The sequence below is a fragment of the Typopeltis vanoorti genome, chromosome 13 (genome assembly GCF_054136105.1).
Source record: "Typopeltis vanoorti isolate ZY-2024b chromosome 13, IOZ_Tvanoo_1.0, whole genome shotgun sequence".
Lineage (NCBI taxonomy): Eukaryota > Metazoa > Arthropoda > Arachnida > Uropygi > Thelyphonidae > Typopeltis > Typopeltis vanoorti.
The window spans coordinates 75,267,784-75,291,941 of record NC_143561.1 but is presented as its reverse complement, the minus strand read 5'-3'; the positions used below and the strand labels follow the sequence as shown (position 1 = coordinate 75,291,941).

The window sequence follows — 24,158 nt, the reverse complement described above, 5'->3', positions numbered from 1 at the left end:
GCTATCTCCACCATTTATTCCATCACCTAGTCTATAGCAGCACCCAACTGAATATTTTATTCTGCCAGTCTCAATCTCACACCAAGCCTCAAATGAGCTCCTTTCACTATCCTGCGATGCAACTTCAATTCTCCTTGGCTGCAGTTCATCAGCTATCATCAATAACACCCCTTCCCCCCCATTTTATTCTCTCTGTCCCTCCTAAACACACTATAACCTACACATTCTATCCCACTAACTATATCATCTTCCGTCAGCCATGTTTCACTAATTCCTTCTTGTTCCTAATACTCCTGGCATTAGTATACATGGAATGCAGTTATCCCTTTGTCCCAGCCCTATCTTGATACGTTATTCTAAATGTCCCATTCCCATTTTTTGTCCTTAGTGCTGGCTTGGTTACATTATATACATTCTTACACTCAACTATCTCACTGATGTCCGCAAATCCACCCCCCCCCTCCTTGGTAGTTCTAGTTTCCCTGGTTCTGCACATCCATTTTCACTTCATTCAGCAACACTTTTTCCAGTCTCCGCACACCAAGTCCATTCAAATGCAGGCCATCCATCTTGTATAAATCCTTTCGCCCATCAAACTCATTCCACACGTCCACGAATTCCACACCACACTGTCTGCATAACCTGCACATAATGTCATTTGCAATTATGGCCCTCCTTCTAAACTCCTCTCTGTCATACCACGACAACAGACTCACCAATCTAACTCTGTCACTCTTTTCTTTTGCTACCTTTAACAATACTTTCAAGTCCTCTCTCATAAAAAATTTATCTCCTTTCAATTCATTCGTACCCACCACAACTATCAATTCTTTCACCCTCTGTTTTTGCACTCTAATATTCTCACTTACATCCTTAAATTTCGCACAAGGTAAGTACGATTTAGTTATACTCCCATCTATCACTCCTCTTAATAACGAGTCACCATACAACACTCTTTCTTTCATTTCAGAAACTCTCCCACTCTTACGCTGTTTATTTACGTTAGCCGAATCACTCTGGAAAGAGTTTTGCAGGTGCTCTAATTGCCGCTGTGCATTTTGTATCACTGCGCGCAACCTAGCGATCTCACTTCCTACAAATAATTCCTCATTTTTTTTTTATCATTTAAACCATTTTCTCTCTCTGTATAGCTGCTTTAACTCCTTCTTTGATCACCGCTCTCATTGCCATCTTGTACATCGCAATTCCCTATCAAGCCACTATTTTCACTCACATTCTGGCTTTCTTCAATCATAACTGTCTCACAACCTGACACATACTTCAACTCCTCACTTTGCTTACACTTTCTGCACATTCTCCCACCATCACTTTCAATCCAAACTCCAGCCTCATTCGGGAATGCATACATCCCACACACATCACATTGGACAAAATCTCTCACATTATAGTTTTTGAACAATGCCGTCGTATTTTTGGACGCCATTATCGTAAGTCGCATTGGCACCATACTTAAATCTATGAAACGTATCGTTAAATACTAAATTAACTAACAGAATTCACACCAAAATCACGCAGACACAACAAGCTACCAAAATCAGACAATATTACGTTATGATTTTAACCTATATTCTAATTTTCACTCAAAATTATACTTAGCTTTCGGGAGCTCTCTGAAAACACAAGCAACCGTGTAGCCCTCTAGCGGGAACCTGAAGTTATGAATAGCCATAACTGAAGTTATGAATAGCTATTCATAGCTATTCATAATTATTCATAACTTTTTAACAGCATTTTCATGTAATGCTGTCATAATATCCTGTAAACTCTCTGGGTGTAGATATCAGGAATTTGATGATAACAAATAATCAACTAATTTACCAATTTTTTCCTAATTTTTAAATTTTTTTCAACTGGCTTGATTAGCTTATTTGTGCTCTTTTATAAACAGACCACTGATTTCAAGACCTCAACCATAATATTCATAATAAATGTTATAACATTATTAATACTTACTGTAATTCATATCAGATGGTGTAGACTGGGATGTTGCAATGGCACATGACATAGCATTCTGAAATAAAGCACCAAAGAAATTTAGTAATGTGTAATGGAAATTCGAAGTCAAAAAAAAAAAAAAAAAAAAAAAAAAGAATAAATACACAGATAATGCCAACTTAATACATCAAAAATGTGACATTAAAGAATACAAGAGACAGTTCTAAAATATAATCAATATTCCTAAAAAGCATTACATGAGAATTTGGAATCTAAAGAATGAATAAGCATGAATAAAGAATGAAAACAAGTAAATTTCATGAGAAATGTGAAGTAATAATAGTAACCAGACTGATGAGTAATTAAGATTACTTTGTAAACTGACAATTTATTAATATTCATTTGAGAATAATGACATGCAAGCTATAATTTAGCAGTATAATTTTTTTATACATACTTGTCGTTCCTCTGAAGTCATTGTGCTGTATAAAGTAGCATTACTATTCCAGTAGATTGCCAAACTATCCAAAGTTACCATCTAAAGGTTATAAAAAAAAGTAGTTTTTTTTAGCAAATACAATTACATTTTTTTTCTTTAAAATTTGCATTTAATATTAAATCATTTAAATTATATCAATGAATAACATTAATACATATACAGCAGTAAACATAAAAGTAGTACCTATTTCCTTACAAAATCTTAAATGTTGTACTTGGTTCAAATTTTTTTATTATTATTATAAAATTGATAAACTTTTTTTTTTGTTTATAAAATAAAGTGATGTTAAAATGTTGTAAAGAATTATCATTGAGTTTCTGGTTAAAACTGAAGAAATGAAGCTTTCAAAAACAAGTCACTGGGTATCGTATCGTATCAACATAACCAATGCCACATGATATGAAAATGTGCCTGAAAATGAGCTGTTGCACAAAATTATTCATTTTGTGCAACAGCTCTAGTACCTCCTCTTCATACACCTGATTTTCTTTAACCAGTGAAGTGGTAGCAATGAGCTGTTGCACAAAATGAATAAGAATTCATATTCATTCACATTTATATCTTGTGGCATTGGTTATATTGATACGATACCCAGTGACCTGTTGCATAACCAGGTTAATTAAAAGCATTTAACAAATTGGGCTCTTATCAGTTGAACAATCTCTTCTGCATCTGTCACCTGCATACCATCTGAATTCAGTAGTTATTCTTACCAGGTGTTTACCAGAATAGAATTCTTTTCATACTCAGAATTAGTTTTTTGTGCAACAGTAGGAAGTTGTCTTGCATCATCCTTCTGTCATGGTTTTCCTCCCATATCTTTTTCTTATGAATCATTTGCTAAATTAGATTACACATCTATTTCATTCCTATCCTATATATTTATTCTTCGAACTCTAGGGATGCATTCCAATATCGATTAAGTATTTTTTTTAAATGCTTTCTATACATTATTGATATTCTTCCCTTCCAATAACTGATACCATGGTGCAGAACCCAAGCAAACTCCCCAGCTGGTTATAATTGCCTGCTTTGTAGCACAGCACATAACCTTTTCTGAATGTAGCATTCATAAACTAAGCCACCTCCTAAGTTATCACCATGTGATCACTGTCACCAACCAGAGGCAGAATAGGTATGTCTTTAACTGAAATCCCCACTGACACTATAATCAGATTAACACTTCTTGACCTTGGGTTTGTTCTGTCACATACTGCATGAGGAAGTTGTCTTGCAACAGCACAATAAAGTCAGTTTTATTCTTCTCGTTTGATTTCATTACTTCCCAATCAATGGTTGGATAATTAAAGTCCCCCATTACGATTACTCATCTTCCACCCATCATCTTTATTTGATAATGCATTTCTTCATCGCTAGCAACCAATCCACTAGGTGTGTAACAACACCTCACTATATATATTATATTTTTCATCTTGTTAGACTCAACCTCACAACCATTAATTTTAATGTTATATGCTGATACTTATGAGCAGCACCAAAAGTGAATGCTGTATTCAATTGAAAGTAATAATTATACTTGAACTTGTGAAACAAAGAAACATTTCAGTTTCTGCTCTTCTCATAGAAAAATTATAAATGGATAATTTTTTGCACTACAAAAATAATTTATTAGCAAATTAAAAACACATCACAACTAGTAATAGCAGCATACAATAGTGAACCAAAGTGGAAGTTGTTCTGCTGTATTTTCTGAGCATGCATAGTAGAGAAAAGAACAATAACAAATGCAAAGCTGGAAAGGTCTTGTTGGAATAGGAAATGGTTGCAGTGTTGCTTTTTCCTCTAAACAGAGATCTTAATTGGCACTTATAGCAAGAATATGTCACTCTTCATGCCTTGTGAATATTTTTACAATTGCTCTTCTACATCATTAGAACTGTATTACTTTTGGTTTTGCAACCATATATGATCAACACTTGCTAGGTTCTCAATTAGAAATTAATATTTGTTTGAAAAAAACGTAAGGTATTTCAGTTACCAGATTCTGATAATTATGGTTCTTCATTCTAATTCACAGTTGTTAAGTGTGTAGTTATATCTGTTGTTTGTTGTAAAAGTATTCTATTCACCTTTCCCTAATTACGACAACGTATTAGCCATTACTGACTTCTTGATTGCTGCTTAGTTGAACAAGTGCACATGCTCACCAAGGTGGTGAGCATGTGCATATGAGTGATTGACATTTGGTACTAGGGTAACAAAAAGAAACAAGGAGAGAGAGAGAGAAAATAGAGTCTCAGAATGCAGACCAGAGAATTTTGTTTTAGGAAGTTTTTGAAAACTTGTCAGTCGGAATGTATTAATAGAAGATTTCAGAAAAGAATCTAAGCAAGGTGAATCTTTTGACTGAAAAATTAATGCATCAACGAGTGAACAATAATAAAAGGAGATAACAAATAAATATTCTATTTCAACGTTTACAGAAATGCTAAATGGAATGTTCTTCTGTCTCAAGGACACCGATGATATGAATTATTTTCTCAAAACAAGCGATGGAATTAGAGAAATCTGGGACTGTAAAGTGATATTAATGAAAATTTTCTACTTTGATACATTTTGTTTATAAAATAGCAAAAGAAACTGTTTTTCTCTGGTAAAGAATTTGTAATTTGTGTTTCTTGTAATTAAACTATTTGAGGTAAGAATATTTATACTCAGTGAAATAGTGAGAATGAACAGAAAAAATATATGCTAAATAAAGAAATACTGCAGTCCCATGGAAGTTAAGAAGTTTTATATTTTGAGAAGAGGCCTCATAAAGAACTCTCTAATGAACATTTACTTTTTTGCAGGAATTTGTAGTAAAAAAAAAACAAAATGCTCAATCTGGCAAACTGATTAAGCACATGTAAAACAAACTAATAATAGAATGATTCAGTGAGAGAATAAATAACTATAAAACTATTTGGATCCAAGATCTTCAAAATTATAATTTAATTAGAAGGCCTTGGATCCAAATGGTTTTATAGCTATTAATTTTATTTTATTTACCATGTATATAGTTTTATTTAATTTCATTAAATACGGATTTTTTTTTTATTTGGTCTTGAGTAAATCATTTCCTGGATTCCAAAAATAATGAAGTTAAAAGTTACTGCAAAAATCAGATCCAAACTGTTGTATATTTACTTAACACTCAGTATGAAAACAGTAAGTTGCATCTGTAAGAATTCATAAAATGTGTATATACACACACAAACAAATTAAATACAAACCAGTAATGGTGGTGTAGAATGGTGAACCAAAGTAGAAGTTCGGTTAACTATTTTATGTCACCATTACTGTCCTGTGCATACTCAGAAAATACAGATGCTGAGCTGTTCCACATAGATGAGAACCACAGGAAAACTTCCAGTTGTTTCTGTATCTTCAGTATACAAAGACTCAACAGAAATTAGAAGAAAAGTTGAAAACAGAAGACTGGCAAAGGATATCAGTTGAAAAATAATAATGTACAAGTTCAACATGTTCACAATATGTTCACAGTGCACAGGATATCTGGAGGAAGCAACACAACACTGTATACCCAAGGTCAGGAGGATAAATGGATGTTAGATGGTGAGCAGTATCATTAAACATGAGCTGTAAACAAAGAAAATGTTGTTGAGGGTATATAAGGAGAAACGTGACCAGTACTGTAAGGAAAGCAATATTAGATTATGAGAAGAGATTAACCAAACTGGCAAAAGGAAATCTCAAAGAGGTTTTTTTTTTTATTTATTTTTTTAAATTTTTTATTATATGGCAAGTAGGAAGAGGAAGAAAGGCAGGCTATGGAAGAATAACTTTAATGAGTACAGATGGTAAAGAAGTAATATAGCCAGACAAAATTGTTTAGCTACCTAGTGATCATTTTGCAAGGTTATATCATCCAAGTGAAGATACTGTGATGACAGAGGTGAAAGGGAAAGGTTGAAGAATTGAAAGTACTTAGTATATTGCAGAATCTAAATGCAAACACAGCTGTGGGATTGGATGGGATATCAGCTTGCATTTTATGACAATGTAAAGGGGAACTGGCGATGCCTTTGGCTAGGCTGTTTAAAGTCTCAGCTTTGGCAAAGTCCCAAGAAAGGCAAAATAATTCTTCTGCATAAAGGAGGATCTAAGTCTGTGGTAACAAATTATAGACCAATTAGTATCTCAGGAGTGGTGGTAAAAGTACTGGAAAAGTTAGAGAAAGAATTCAGGAATGGGTGGATAAAAATATGATACTCTATGAGGTTAGCATGGTATTGTGAAGGGTTGATCATGCATTAGTAATCTACTAACTTTTTAGAATAGAATGATAACCGAGTTGGATAAAGGGACCTGCTACATGATGACACTGCTGGATTTTACAAAGGCATTTGACAAGATACCACATGGAACTGTTACATAAACTGCAACAAATGGGGATGGATAGGAAACTGGTGATATGGATACAATGGTGGCTGATGGACATATAACAAAAAGTAGTATATGGAAGAACAGAATCTAGGAGAAAGTAGGTGACTATTGGTGTGCAGCAGGACTCTGTGCTTGGATCACTGCTGTTTAATTCGTACATAAAATATATAGGAAATAATTTGAAAGGAGATATTCAGTTGTTTGCTGATGATGTAAATTTGAGTAGGGTAATAGTTAATCAAGGTGATGTAGAGAGCTGCCAGGATGATTTAAATAGGCTGACAGTATGGGCAAAACATAATGGATATCAATTTAATGTGGAAAATTGTCAAGTTATGTATTTTGGGATACAAATATTACAAGATTTGCATCACAATGAGGGCACGGTATTCCACAAAATTGATGAAGCCAGAGGTTTGGGGATAGTAATAGATAGAGAGCTAAAGTTTAGAGTATATTGCTAAAGTAGCCGAGGTAGCTCATAGAGAATTACTTGGTTATTAAGGAACACACTAACAAGCAGAGATAAAGAAGTTATCATTCCTCTTTACAAAATGTTGATATGACCACATCTGGATTAATATGTCCAGGTCTGGTCACGTGGGTTTCTTGGAGATGAGGAGGTGGTGGAGAGGATCCAGAAGCAAATGACTAGGCTGGTCTGTGGAATGCTCCCTATGAAGATAGATCATAGGTTCCCAAAGTGGGCAGTACCCCCCCCCCCAGTGGGTGCTGAAGCCTTCTGGGAGGGGGGCTATAGTGGGATCAGACGCATTTGGGGGCATTCAGGCGGTCTAGGGGTCAGCGGCTCTTTATAGAAGAAATTAATTATATATATTTACAAATTAATTATTTTCGTGATTTTGCGATTAGATAATCATTTAAAATTTAAATATTGCATTTTAATTCATCTTATGCCCGTCTCACATGATCAATGTTTTTATCAATTTTCTATTTCAATTATTTAATCATTTGAAAATTTACTACGTCAGATAGAAATAGATGTCAATTTTCTATGTCAATGAGAAAATAGAGCATGTATATATGTGTGTATAACAAGTTATGTTTACAGTAGCAAATATATTCGTTATATTTCATTTCAAAATATATATAAAATATATAAAACCACTTTTCTAATTGATTTGTACAAAAATAAACCCAATTTTATATGATTTAATATTACGAGTAAAATGGGGGGGCATTACAAAATTTATATCTTGCAAAGTGGGCGGTGGCCCGAAAAAGTTTGGGAACCTATGAGATAGATAGAGGGTTTGTGGATTGCAAAAGTTGGTTGATAGGCAAAAAAAAAAATAAAAGAGAGATTATGATAGAAACATTTAAGTTACTTAAAGAGTTTTATAGAATTGATGCTGGAGTAATGTTTCAGTGCTTGATTAGAGGGAGCAGAACCTCTTGTTCTGCTCCCTCTAATCATCTGTAGCAATTGGATTAGATTAAAAAATTAAATAGAAACTGGGTTAGAGTGTGGTTAGTAAGAGTGTGAGGCCTCGATATTTCACTTGGAGAATGGTGAATGAATGGAATGCTTTGCCAGCATCAGTTGTGAGTTAACAGTTTCAAGGAGAGGTATGATATATATTGTGTTGATAGTTTGAGTCTCCCACAATGAGTCTCAGGACTCCATTTAGGTGCACGTGCAATAATAATGATAAATACTTAATTGTTTGCCCATTACAGGACTTTGCTATAATAACTTAAAAGCAGTTTTGTTTTCCCATTCATACAGAAGTGGGCTCAATAAAGTTCTATTTGCGAATTGTATTTATTATGAACAGGCCATGCGGTTAGTCGAATGGTTATGCACCTCACAACCATATGCCTTGGAAAGGAGTGTCCTGGGTTCGATTCCCGTCACTGACATGAGGAGCTTAGGATCTTTCTCAGACATAGCACAAGTTAGCTGGTCTTGGACATGGACTGCAGGGTTTTTCTCCCCAGTTTATCTGGGGTTTTTCATCCCACAAGCAGGCAAACTGGCCTTGAAAACTCAACGCTTCTATAGACATAGGATACACCGGGAGGCATAGGGTTAACCACCTTATCCTTGAGTACGGTTGCATTCTGACACTGTTACTGAAGGATTACTGAAGTGTTCTGATTAAAGATAAAATAAGCTGTGTTCAGTATTCTGTGCTTATGGATGCAGATGAACCAAGATTCCTGTTATACAGATAGAAGCAATTTCTGTATTAATTTTCTCTCCCATATGAATCCAAGAGTGTGAACGTTCTACTGGAAATAAAAGATTAGAATTCCAGATTGTTGTTTATGAAGGATAAAAACTTTTAACTTTATAAGTGAAAGAGACAGAGTAGAGATTTTTATATTGTTCTTTGTTCTGAAATGAAGTATATATTAGTGCTTGCATAGTTATTACATTCTAATTTTGTGTTGTGTTGGATTACTGAAGTGTTCTGATTAAAGATAAAATATGCTGTGTTCAGTATTCGGTGTGTGTGTGTGTGTGTAAAATATAGAAAAATATATCTATGTTAGTTATAGCAATGTATAAAGCATCAATCTCTTAGAATTAATGGTTAATAAGGTCAGTTAAGTGGAATCAATTACATAAGTAATAACCTGGGATACAAATGTGGACAAGTTGTGTATTTTAGTTTCATTTTTTTTAAGTTAAGAATCAACCCACCTGGAATCAACAAGAAGGTATACAGTTGAATTATGTTCACTTATACAGTAGCATAGTCAGTAGCTGCAACTGACAGGATATAAAATAAAAATCTAAACAAAGCACATATTGGGAATGTGTCATTACATCAAAGAACATATCACTCGAACTTACATGAATAAATGCATCACACCAAGTGAACATCAAATGAACAGGTGCATATTATGAGACTGTCATCTGCTCACAAAAGAATATATCATGCATGCATAATATACAAATATTAAAAAATATATTAAAACAATGCTCAGATGATTAAGAGATAAATTAAAGGACAAATGAAAATACATTCATATCTATTCTGTACTGTTACAAATTATAAATTCATTACTGAGAAGTATGCAAAATAAGTTTAATTAAATAAAAAAACAGTGGTAACCAATTTGTTACCTTATATATCCTGCTAACTGAATCTTGAATAGTACAGGGTAACCAGTCTTCATTTGTTGTTGTAAATGATAAACTATGAAGTGTAACACCAGCAGCAAATGGATGTGAAGTACAGGTAACTGTATCTTCATAGCGAATATGAATGTTACTAATGGTTACCTGAAGATTCTTAATTATCTGTGTAACTAATTTTTCAGTAAATGTGTCTTTCTTTGCATCCTTTTCTTCATCTAAATACAAATATAATTTACTTGTGTTACTTCTCATATCATTAAAAACCTATTAAGTACTGAATTAAAATTATGAAAAAAACATTGCCATAAAATAACGTAAACAAAGTTATTAATCTTAAAATAATGTACGTTTTAAGTTAATTTATTTACTCAATAAAATATAGCAACGTCTGAACATTTTCAGAAGATAATACTGAGCAATACTAACCAACTTGTAAGCTGGATAATCATGTAGTGATGCCACATATTGCTTAATCAGTTTTGTTTACAGATGTTTCCCACACATTCCTTTCTGTTTTCATTATGTATAAGTTGAGCATCAAAAAAGTCGAATGTTCATCAATACAATGCAAAAGTTAAATGCATAAACAAAACAATCCATATATTTGGCATTTCATGATTCTCAGAACCACCAGGTTAAATAATAAAAAGACTCAGACAAATGTATTATTATTACTATTATTACACGACACCTCCAGGCAGTCCAAGGACTCATCGAGAGAGGACACCTACCCTAAAACTTCTCTGTCTCTGCCACAACTACAGCAAAAAGCATCATCTACACCATTGCCATCTACTGCTCCCCACCACCACCACCACCACCAGCATTTTCACAGACAATCTCACACACACATCCATGCCCATGGTGGGATTCAAACACACAGCCTTCTGGCTGGAAAGCAGATACGCTAACCAACCAACATCTAATCCCACCAGAAGCATTAAATAAAGCAGTTAGGCATCACTTGTTATCATCTGTGGATTTCTGCAAATACTTGCACTGTCAAAAATGATAATTTCTCAAAATGTGCTTGAGCTGATGAGGTTTGGTTTTGTCTTATTACTATGCTCAGCAGTACCAGGCTTCTGAGAAGTCACACTTGTTCCAAGAGTATATCAATAGGAATTTATGTGGTGATATCAGACAAGTGCAAGATATCTGTATTAAAATTCAAATATCCCACAAATTAAAAATTTTTAAAAAAAATTGAATTTAAAGTTAAGCAAATAATGTGGTATTATTTTATCAAGTTGTTAAATGTGTTTCTTTTTGTAAATCGCAAGCAAAACATTTTGAGAGGTTATTTTTATTTTTGGCTACTGATATCTTGCTTAGATATAAAAATAAATGTATTTAGATTATATATTAGAATGTAATTATATTTTTGTATGAATTGTTAAACTATGAAATGTCTGTACTGTTTGTATCTAGACAAATATCATCAAAAAGGTTTTGTAAAAAAATCTTCCTAGGTGTGGCTCTCATTGATGAGATCTTACTAAAGGACAAAACCAGTGTAGATAGTAACCCTTCCCATGTTTTTTAACATTATGGAACACGGAAGCAATTCATTATGAAGTTAACGGCCTCCATATACAAGTAGCCTAGTCATAAAGATACTTAATATGCAAACTGTTTACACAAGACCATAATTTCTTATCAAATATACTTTACTGAGTTATGTTGTTCTTACATAGGAAGAAACAGTTTTGTATTAACTTTCCTCCTGTGTGAACTCAAGAAAATAAAAATTCTGTAGGAAACAAGAAACTAAAATTTCTGAAGTTTAGTTCATAAAGGATAAGGGTGTGCTGAAAAGCTATGATAATCACCATGAAGGAACTGAGGTAGAACTATGCAACTTAAACATTATTCTACATATTCCCTACGAAAGCGTTATACACTTGTTATAATGCTACTGCATCATCTGCAATCCTCTGAGGGAAAAAAGTCTTTCCCTTGTTGCACAAACCAGTCCTCAGTTGCAGATGTGACTTCATCATCTGTGGTAAATTTTGTTCCTTTCAAGTGTTTCTTTAAATTTGAAAATAGGAAATAGTCAGATAGGGCCAGATCTGGCGAATAGGGTGGGTGAGGCAGACATTGAAAGCCCAAGTTGTGTATTGTCTGTTGGGTTCCATAAGCAGTGTGAGCAGGTGTGCTGTTCTGCAAAAGCAACACACCTCTACTCAGCTTCCTGTGGCATTTTTCCTTCAGTACCTCCTTCAATTCCTTCAGAGCTGTTGAATAAACTGCTGCTGTAACAGTTTCACCTTTTTTTGGTAAGGAATACACCATCCATATCCCAAAAGACAATGGCAAGAACCTTCCCTGCTGACTTTTGGATTTGGAACTTCTTTGACCATGGAGAATCTTTGGTTCTCCACTCCACTGACTGTTGTTGGGTCTCTGTCATAGTGATGAAACCATGTTTCGTCAACAGTCACAACACGAGCCAAAAAATTTGCACCTGATTTCTCAAAATGATCCAAAATCCCTTGAGATGATAGCACACGTTCTCTCTTTTCATTGGCATTCAAACATTTAGGGACCCCCCTTTGCTGAGAGCTTCTGCATGTCCAAATGTTGGTGGATAATGACCCCAACTCATTCCCTGGATATCCCCAGAGTCTTTCAATGTTTTTGGCTGGCATTCATCTATCATCAAGGATCATGGCATGCACTGCATCAATGTTTTCAGGTGTGATTGCTGTGGAAAGTCTTTCTGACATGGGGCATCTGTTGTCTCAGGATGCTCAGTTTTAAACTTGGTCATTCATCTGGCAACTGTTAGATATGCTGGGGAATATTCCCCTTAAGTCTCACACAAAGTTTGGTGAATCTCCATTTCAGACTTGTCTTGCAGCACGAAAAACTTGATGATGGCCCACACCTCTGTGTCTTCAAATTTCTTCAAGACCTCTGACATGTCTTCTTATATATCCTAAAAGAAAAAGAACAAATTATTACAATTTGATGAAACATGGGAGTTAAAGGGTTTAAGATATGTTCTTTTTTGTGGTTATATCAGTTGCTTTAATATCATTTTTGTTCTAGGTGTTTATCAGAACTTTTCAGCCCTCTTAACTGTTAACTCATATCACTGAAAGGAAGTCATTAGATCTTGAATGATGGCTCTATCAAGAATAGAACCGCTCCATTCAAGATTTAACAAAAGAACAATATCAAGCAAAAGCACACATGTACTCTTGGCAAAACAGACATAATATGTGAAGATGCAGATATTAACTTTGCTTAAAAAGGAATTAAAATATAAAAGAAGAGGTTGAATCTTAAGTTAAAATGAAATCGAAGAAGGAAATAAATATTAAATTGTACTATGTTTAAAGTTATTTGTCTAAAATAGATGGAATCTTAATTTGTCAAATACATCAATGTTAAAATATACCATGTATAAAGTCGTGTATCATCGTGCAAACGAAAGGTCAAAGGTTGCAGCTTGACCACCAAAGATGACATAACAGGCCATGAGTAGGCATTCATGGAAGGAGCAAGAAATTTGCGTTCCCCGAAAAAAGCGATGCACATACAGCAAGGTGGTGACGTCACTCGGTAACAGCAAATGGGAGAGCATCGTAGACAAGTTTGGGGTGCAGAAAGAGGATGCTATAATGGGATTTAAAATGGATTCACATCGTTGAGAGGGGGCCTTTTTTTTTTGCTTTTTTTTTTTTTTACGTTTTTCTCCTGGTTCCTGTGGTGCTCCTGGTCACGTTTTCCCTCCCTGTGACTCTCCTGCTCAAAGTTCCCGAGCAGATCAGCATGCCTGATACCCAACAAGACGTGTGAAGACGGCAACGCGGCAGCATGTTTTCCATTGATGAGCGACACAAATTGAAGAAAATATAGCACGACATGACGGCAGTGTTCGAGTTTTAGACCATCTCTATCTGATGAGAAAACAGCAAAGGATTCCTTTGAAGGTAAATCATGTTAGAAGAGGTGACACGAAAAGTTCGTAAGCACAGAAGAAACAAGTGGCAATTCGGGACGAGCACGACTCCCACGTGGCGGCAATCCATCGTACAGAGGGACAATCTATAACAAAAAACAGACGGAAGGATCGAGAAAACATCTAACAAGGTAGTTATGTACAAATCTTCCCTTTTTTGTGTTATCTATTGGTGATGAAAATGTAAAATGGACAGAGTTTAGAAAGGAAGAGAGAGATTTTGAGACAGTTTCCTGTGTTATGTAAAAATCGAATTAGACTGGTAATCTACGTTCATAAGTTGTCTAGACCAAGTTTAATGTGTATGGGTCGTTAGTAGCAGTAATCTAGCTTAATACCGACATAAATGTTTGTGATATAGATGAACATAAGATTCTCATGAGTGTGTTTGAATAGCCTGTCTGTTTAATTATTATTACCCTGCTTTACTTGTATTTTAGTATTAACCTTGATTTGCTTGATTTTATGTGTTGTTTAAATTGCAATGTTCTTAGATAAATAATAAATGTGTTTTTCCATGTATACCTGAGTTTGTCTAAGTAAGAGATTGAAGTTTACCACTCACGAAAATATCGAACCTATGTTTAGAGGAAAAAAGGGGAATTTAAGATTGTCAAGGCCATGACTGTATACTGATAACTCAATCTATCTAACTACTTAATCTATATAAGGTATTACTTGAATTCTGGGAAAGTTTCTTCGGATAAGAATTTCTATCCCAGAGTTCTGATTGGCGCAGCATTAAAAAATAAATTTCGTCAGAGCTTGAAGAGAGAAATGACCCCAGAAAGTCAGTTTAGAAGCCAGATCTCAGTGGGCACAAGGAGAACAATAGAGGTAAAATATTTAAGAAAAAACGATGTAACAAAGTGAAGTAGATAAGGTTTTTTTTATGTGGTAAACTGAAGAATATATTGGCGCATGCATAGTTAAGTTACATATATTGATTTTATGCTGTATATATTGATGTTCTTGTTGTAAATTAAATAATTTTTCTTTTGGTTACACAAGTGTCCGAAGACTCAAACTTTTAATGAGTAAATATATTAATTTAATAATGTATTTACTTAAATTAATGTATTTAACTAATACATTAATTTAAGAGGACAAGTTATATATGTGACATCCTGAGAAATAAATCTGTGTGCAAGTTTGATTTGAAGTTCAGTTTCAGGTATTTTCATTTCATTGCATTTCACTTGGAGGTGTGGGGACAGGATTATGTGCACAAGGAAGTAAAAAAAATCTCACCCACCAACACACAATAAATGATGCAGGATTAATAAGACTGACAGGATTAGATTACTAAAAAAAATTAATTAATTAATTGAATCTTAAAAATAATTCTTGTGTAATATTTAAGTATAATAGATACAAGTTCTGGATCTTTATTATATTATAGAATGAAGAATGAATCCTTCTAAAGTCTAAATTAAGGTAAAGTTAAGCATTTTGTGCAAAAATTCAAGAAGGTTAAGATTAGCTTCAGACTTGCAAACTTTGACGATATTCCAGAAGACATGAACTCAACCCAAATCTATAGACAGTTCACTTGTGTGTATACGGAGATGCAAAAATAATCTGTTTCTGAACTTTATGATCAGTTAACTATTGTATGATTATGATAGTGAATTCTTGAAAAGAGTTATTTTCCATCACATGTAAAACTACTGAAGGTATTAATAAAGAAAATTCATGAGGCAAAATTCAAACTAAGGATGTCAAAATGTGAACTATTTCTTGAGAAAGTGAATTACTGGACATATTATTATAGGTAAGGAAGGTATCGGACCTGATAATGAAAAGCATTAAGGCAATTCTTTCCCTTAAGTAATCCTACAAATATCAGTAAATTAGAAGGCAAATTAGTAGGTTATAGGAATGGTACACTATTATAGACATTTTATCCCAAATTGTTCAACCTATCTCAATCCTCTTACTAATCTCACAAAAAAAGTAATAAAATTTTCTTTGGAAATGCACAAGGCTTTTGATGATCTTGTGTATTTTGAAGAAACCACTTATTTTGATTACCCCTAAGTTAGGAACTAAGTTTTAGATTTCAACTAATGTCTCATAAAACTGAACAGTTGTAGCGGAGCAATTTGAAAGATAAATTAAAGCCAGTAAGAAACTTAGCTCAGAGAAGAATCATTGATCTAATTTATCTTCTTGGAAAGATGAAGTATTTTTATATAGTTAGCACATAATCATAAGCCTCTAACATTTTTAAATATCAAAGATAAAAACCCAAGAATTATTACATGGACTTTGGAAGCCACATAAAATGTAGTTGCTGACAGTCTTTCTAGAGCTGACATGGATGATGTGAGCAACAATGAAACTACAAATGATGTAGATCCTATTCACTGTAAAGAAATAAGATGCCATTGAAAACCTCCAAGAAACTAATAAAAAAGGGAAAAAAATTCAAAAGTGGGATAGTGAATCTACATATGAGAAGGATGAATTTGTATTAAATCAGTTAAGAAGAGAAAAAGTGCCATCTGATCCTTCATGGCTGTGGCCTTGGGAAACCTGGAGAACATATCTATTATGACAGTATACATTTATTTCCTTTCGAGGTGGAAGGGAGAGGTCCCATAATATCCACAGCCTGAAAGAGACGTGAGGGGAGTGGGAACGGTTGGGGGGGGGGGGGTGACCTTGCCAGTGATGACAGATTTTTGCTGACACAAATGGAACAATGATACATAAGCTTCAACATCATCTCTCATCCCCTTCCACAAATATCTGTCCGTCATCCTTTTCCATGTTCTATGGATGCCTTGATGGCCTGCTAGGTCCACGTCATGAAGCGTGTACAGCACCCAAGGAATCATGACTCTCGGAACTAGGATCTTTCCTTTCCATCTTCCTGTGACGCCTTGTTTCGACAACAGAAGGCCTTCCTTATCCATGTGTATGATATCATAGAATTTCTGACTGTGCGAGAGGCCCTCCCCATCCGATAGCCTTTTGTATACCCCCCCCCCCAACATACACACACACACACACTGAATCCAGTTTTTGGGCGTCAATGATTTGTTATTTTTCCCAGTTCTGAAGTTGGGGGGGACAGAGACCTTTTCTTCTTCTCCTTACTCCCTTTTATCATCAATATATGTTTTACCCTCTTCTCATCGGCACCGGTGTCCTCGTCTGGATCGGTGTCTAGTGACCTGGATAGATAGTCTGCTACAACATTTGATTTCCCAGGAATATAATTAACTACAATGTATTCCTGCATCTCTAAGGACCAGCAAGCTTGTGGTCTGACCTGAGGATAATGTGGTGTCCCAGTAACAGGTATCGAAACTGTCTAAGGCTGTATACTATTGCGAGGGCCTCTTTCTCAATCACAGAGTAGTTTTGCTCAGAGGGAGACAGTCTTCTACTTATAAAGGCAATTGGCCTGAAATTCTCTCCCTCTGCTTGCTCCAGAACTGCAGCAATGGTGCTTTTAGAGGCATCAGCAGCAAGGAAAAAGGTTTGTCCAAGCTTAGAGTACGTAAGTACAGGTGTTAAGGTTAGAGCTATATTCAGGGCTTGATGCGCTCTTTGCTGCTCTTTCCCCCATGCAAATTTGGTCCCCTTTTTTGTAAGTCCGACTATGGGATCCATTAATCTGGAGCACTGAGGGATAAACTTCCTGTAAAAGTTTACCATCCCCAAGTATCTCCTAACTTGTCTCACTGTGGAGGGTGGCTTCGCTTCCAGTAGCACTCACAGTGTCCTTGGCTGATTTTATTCCTACATCGCTCACTATGTGTCCCAGGTATTCCACTTCTTTCAAAAAGAATCTACATTTTGAGCACTTAAGTGATAGATGGGCCCTACCTGAACTCTGGCTATTACCAAATTCCCCTCAGGAAGAAGGACAGACAGTATTTTGCTTTTACCACAAAGTGGCAAAAGTACCAGTTGTGCCATTTTCCCCAGGGAGCAAGGAACTCAGCCATGAGTTTTCAGAGTCTCGTGAACACCGTGTTAGCTGATGTGTTACGCAAGGGAATCTTGTGCTTCTAGAACCTTCAGCAGGATTCCCTGATGTTCTCTTAGTGTGGATGAGTAGATCAACAAGTCGTCCCGGAAGCACAAGACTCCCTTGCCTAACACATCAGCTAACACAGTGTTCATGAGACTCTGAAAACTCATGGCTGAGTTCCTTGCTCCCTGGGGAAGATGGCACAGCTGGTACTTTTGCCACTTTGTGGTAAAAGCAAAATACTGTCTGTCCTTCTTCCCGAGGGGAATTTGGTAATAGCCAGAGTTCAGGTCTAGCTTCGAGAATATTCTTGCTCCTTCCAGGCCGACCAACAATTCCTCTATCATGCAGACAAGGAAATCAATGGGTTTGGTAACCTTGTTGACCTCCCTCAAGTCTAGCACAAATCTCAGATCTCCATTCAATTTCTCAACAAGAATGAAAGGGCTGTTACAACGGGAATTCAACCTTTCAATAATTCCTGCTTTCTCATACTCTATCAAGAGTTTTTCTAATTTGTCCTGGTGTTTCAGGGGGGTCTTATATTGTCTTGTATATTTTGGAGTTTCCGAGGTAACCTGCACTGTGTGCTCTACCACATTCGTACAGCAGAGGGAAGCGATTCCCGCAGTGAATACTTTGGGGTATTCCCTGTATGCTGTCTGAAAGAATTCGCTAATTTCTTTCTTAGCATGATTGGAGTCATGCAGTTCCATGGCACTGTGTGCAAGCCTTTCTTTCCATTCATCATGATCCTTCTCTAATGTACTTACTTCAATTTGCATGGTTTCATTCGTTTCCCCCTTTCATTTGGGCTGTGTCTGGGTTGGACGGTTTTTCCACCAAGAGACAGGGATTGGTTCCCAAAATCATATACGAATTGATTTTTTTTTCAGGAAATCAAAGACCAGAACAACCTGACTGCTTAGGCCTGACATCTCAGGGAGAACTATTAGTTTGTGTGTGAGGTTTATGAGAAAGCAAGATATGGATATCCGTACTCTTATTTTTGTAGTGGAAGAAAGCTCAATCCTGGCAATACCTACTAGTGGATGGGGTTGCTGAAATTCAATGAGATTCTCGGCATTTAAAGAGCCAGGTCTTTTGAACATCGAAAAAGGAATGACCGAAATTTGGGCTCCTGTGTCTAATAGGAAATTGCACGGGACCTCTTCCACTAGTCCTTCCACCAAGGCAAGGTTTTCTTCACCTTGTGCCTCCAGTGGTGTTACGCTCTGCATCCTATATATCTTGCCTTCATAGTTTTCTTATTTCAAGAGTCTGAGCCAAATTCTCCAACACTTTCTCCCTTTCTTTGGCAGCTTCATAACATTCATTAAGACTTCCAACATTTTTCATGTAAATACTCTCTTGCAAATCATATGCGAGTCCCAACCGGAATTGTTGGAGTGCTAACCATTCTAAATGGGCTCCCTCCTTGGTTGAGGCCCTAAGTTTCCCAGGTGAGTGTTAATATTTTATTAAAAAAACTAGTCACCCCCTTACCCTTTTTCTTGCATACTTTGTACAATTTCTTAAATGTTTGGATGATCCCTCCCTTCTTATAGAATTCAGAGGTGAGTGTTGTTTTAAAGTCCTCATAACTCAGGGTCCCTTTTAAAACAGGGTGCGAACAAACGAAATTTTTTGCCTTCCCTATTAGTGTGCTACGAAGCAATGTTAGGAATTAGACGTTACTCCATCGAGCACCCCTCTTAAGCTCTTCTGCATGTCTAAAGAATGTTTCCACATCATCAAAGTCCTCTCCAGAGAAATGAGGAAAAATCTGTTGGGGATTTATCATTTGGAAAAATTCTGAATCGTCCAATTCAGAACTGGTCGGGTGAGCCATACCTGCAATCAGCTTAGAATTTATCAAATTTGACCCTTTTCCAAAATCTTTCAATTCTAACACTTGTCTGATTACCTGATTCGAGTTCAAAACCACTTATGATTAAGTATCCATTCAATTAAAATTTTGGGCCTTAATCAAATCCTATCAACTGTGCCATTGTTATGTCTCCTTCTATTTTCGTTTCTTCATTAGAGTACATATTTAGCATGATCCAATTTTGATCCAGTTCTCACTATATCCTTCTACCTTAATTTTATATCTTTCTCCTTAATATATAACCTGGTTTGGCTCCTAGGGATATTTCCTCTTCAGAAACTGGCAAATTTATATTTTAACTGTGCCAGCCAGCTTCCTATAACAAGAATATAATTCAAGGTCAGGGAAATATTTCTAGGTTTTAGGCATATACGTCAATCTAGAATTCACACACGAGTATATAGATCTCGGTACCTTGCAGTCGTGACCTAAGATCTAATCGCAATTATATAATTATCTAAACTCTTTCGCGCTATTTGGTTCTATTTTCACAAGTGGTAGTTTGACACCTCGAATTCAGGCAAGACTCAGGTTCAAGTAACAAAATATGTTTATTAATGTTAAAAGACAGGTACATTAAATCTTGTATTAAGTTATCAAAACTTCTGAATTGCTAGCTAAGTGAATGTCTTATGCTAAGCTATACAAACTGTTCAATACTAATCTAACCTTCTTACATAAACTGACATGCAAAATCATGTAATACAAATGGATAATTAAACAATGTCACACTCAAGTCGAGTTCTTTCATTCACATTTACTTTAAATAGATATTTTACAACTCATTTCTCTCTTAGTTAAATTTACTCAATTAGCAAAGGGTTTTTAATACTTCAATCATATACAAGTTAGAGATTTATCCTACACAATTCTTTCTTTGTCTAATAGAATTGGCTGTATTAATTACTCTATCCTGTCAAAGTTCTCTAAAATGTCCTCAGTCTTGCTTTATCAAGACACAAATTCTACCTTCAAACAATCTCAAGATATAAAAAACAAAAGGATCTTTACTTTACCAAGTCCCTCCAAAGGTCTATTAGCTGTCACGTGTTGCTCGGGTCATTCTTCATCTTGGCTGGTTCTGGATCAGGTTTCGTGACTGAGTTGTTCCATTCTCTGCTACCAGACACGAATCAGGAAATGGCTGGAACTACGAGCCTTCTCTGCTCGCTCAGGTGGGTCATTCAACGTTTGGCACCATTCTGCATGAGCTGTTGATTCTCATACGGATCTCTGCAGAATACCTCTCAGCGCAAGTCATGAATGCGGCTGGCTATCTGTTGACATAGCACCCTCGGCTTGTCCTATCTCCGATCGCTCGTCGATAGTTCTCAATCTCCAATATCTCCGAAGAAAACAGGAAAAAAGCCTAAAGCTAGGCGCGTATTGCCTTAAATATTCTTTCTCAGTGCCCTCTTTTTCTGTATTGTTTTTTTCACACGATTCCATAACTTACATCGCCCTTAGGTTGATCCCTTGCTTTCCCTACTTGCTATTAGGTGTTGTTTTCAATGAAAGGCGCGTACGTCAGCCTTCCCCGTAAGCTGCAGCCTCGGTGTTATGACAGGCACTTGCGGCTTAGACGTGACCGTTGATCCTAGTAGTCATTTCTTACCTGCTGACTTACGATTTTTTGATAGCTTAATAATACATAAATTAAGCCATTATTCCTTGAAATGAATTGCTAACCTGACATAATTCTTGATTTTAGCTTTCCGTTTGACAATAAATAATTCCAATACATTACACATACTGATATACACTTTCACATACAACAGCTTTGGTGTTTCTCACCTTCCGCAGGTAAGCAGGTATTATGCAAATTTCTTTGTTATTTTGTAAAGCTTACATGTTAGATCCTGAATGAATAACTTGTCAAGAAGTTCTCCATTCAATATCTAACAGTAACCAAGTTACTAAAATATGACCTCTCCTTAACAAACTCATGCTCCTCTCTCAAAAGATTTCCATTCTCTTCAACCCAGGTTTATATTCCGTTTCTAACCAGCCTCTCTAAACTTTCACCACTACACTTGACATACAAGCTGACTTACTGCTTGATACTAATGACTTGGAATTTCCCTGATGCAGCAGCACTATTTTTCCCTCTTTACGGTATTCTGGAACTGTTGCTGTGGCCAGACTTATGTTGAACAACCAAGTCAAGGGCAATGTTAGCTCCTTTGCACATTTCTCTTAGCATACACAGTGATATCCCATCCAGTCATCCAAGCTTTAATAAGGCTTAATATTCTAAACACTTCCCATTCTTGAACTGTCAGCCTTCTGCTCTCCTTCCTGTTTCTACCAGCACTACTCTTAGTCTCCCCCACATGAAATACAGAAAGAAAATACTTATTGAACATTTTCACTATATGTTCAGCAGATGTGACTCATGTTCCATCTCGAGCAACTAAAGTCAGTCACCCATATTTACCCTTTCTTCTACTAACAACATAGTTATAGAATTTTTTAGGGTATTTATATGTCTTCCATCGTGTCCTCTTTCATAGAAGCTCCTGCATAATTCCGTGATTCATTGATTTTTCTTACTTTATTTATCAACCAAACCTTAGGAATACAATCTGTCGTTGCCTTAAGTAACTGATTCCAGACCAGGTCCCAGGCACTGATTTCTCTCCCCTTTCAAGTGATCAAACCACTACACATCAACAATCTGTTTCCTTAATTTATCGTAGTCCTCTGCTCTGTAATTCCACACATCTCTCTTGTTCCACCCAGCCACTCTTCATGTCAAAACCACATGATCACTCTACCCAATTGATGACATCATGTAGACCTTCTCTTATCACTGTATAATATGATAGAAAATTTAGTAAATCACTCGAGTCCCACATGTATGTTGCTTCAACTACATTTACTAATTCTTTAAAAAAAGATCTCAGGCTCTTAAATAAATAAAAACTGCTTACCTTTACGTGCTTCCTTTGCTTTGGCCTCCTCAATTCTGAGTAGTTCCTTCTGTTTAGCATCCTGTGCGGCCTTTGCTTCTTTCTCTTCATTATACTTAATACCTATAAAAACATTTTATTACAAAGTATATTTTACATAAATATGTAGTAATATTAAGTTTATCATTTACTTAGTTTGGTTCAATGGTGTGGCTTCCACTATCTGTACAAATTTTGGTAGCAGCACCCATGACTTGCCACAAACAAGTTATACTCAATGTTAATTGTATGGGCATATGATTTTTTTTTTTTGGGGGGGGGGACAACACAACCATCTGATAAGGCAATTTAAAAGCCAATTCACATGCCACCTTGAACTTTATATAAACACAAATTCCAGAAAATATCACAGGCCACATAACCTCTTCATAAATACCAATTTATGAACTGGTATGTATGAAGAACTGCAGTTGACAAAATTATTCAGTGGACTCTTCTTCTGATAGTAGAGAGAGGACAAAAACATTAAAAAATGTTACAGGATTCAAATTAATTTAACTCAAAGCTGATAATTTTGTCCCTGGGTTTTGAAATAACCAGAATTTACTATATATCATGTGATTATATTAAATAGAAGTATAATTTACTTTTCTTAAATGGCACTAGTATTATTTAAGTATTTTTGATTTCTTTCCAATATGTTTATTTACTTTAAAATATTACTATGCAATCCAAACCTTTAAACTTTAATATATTACATTCACTTATCTCAGGCTCTTAAATAAGACAAGAGAATTGTAATGCAAAAAAAAAAAAAACATTGTTTAATAAATATAAAAATGTACAAATATAATTATCTACATAAAATCTGTTTAAAAATATTTCATAAGAGATACGCTTTCACATTGACACAAATTTAAATTTTATCTCAGGAATAAAAAAAAAAAAATCTAACAACTTCAGCATTCCAATACAATCAAATTCACTCAATTTCCAATACGAGAGCATCTCACTAATTCAAAGTCAACATTATTTCCAATACCTGAGTAGACTTCAATAATTGTTTAAAGTAGACTTTAAACAATTATTTTGAAGAATGCAAATGGATTTTTTTTTATGTTGTTCACATCCACGAAAGGTTATTTGCAAACCTATAGTGCATTTTGTATCATGTGCGGGTTAAGGATATTTTTTTATATTTTATCAATTTTCTATTTCTTTTGTATTTTTTTAATTTATTTTTTACATAGTCTGTATACACAGAACTTTTTCAAGCACTTCAAGCCTCTAATAAGCGAGGCAGTGGTCTCACACCGCACAATGTCACAATGAAATATTCACCATTGCCAAAGTTAAGTGATACTTTATAGTATAAAGTTATAAACTATTCTAATAATAACAATCAAATTTTATATAA

The 24,158-nt window shown here is 35.4% G+C and overlaps 1 protein-coding gene across 1 annotated transcript in view; it reads right to left on the bottom strand.

The window, feature by feature from the left end:
• The window catches only part of LOC150100290 (intermembrane lipid transfer protein Vps13-like), a 186,728-nt gene that overhangs the window by 98,660 nt on the left and 63,910 nt on the right, over window positions 1–24,158 (bottom strand). Inside the window, exons 4-7 of the mRNA XM_090402627.1 lie at window positions 22,763–22,864; window positions 9,963–10,192; window positions 2,414–2,494; window positions 1,975–2,032 (exon numbers count right to left, since the gene is read on the bottom strand). Of these exons, the coding sequence (XP_090258753.1) occupies window positions 1,975–2,032; window positions 2,414–2,494; window positions 9,963–10,192; window positions 22,763–22,864 (471 nt within the window). The remainder of the gene's footprint in view (window positions 1–1,974; window positions 2,033–2,413; window positions 2,495–9,962; window positions 10,193–22,762; window positions 22,865–24,158) is intronic.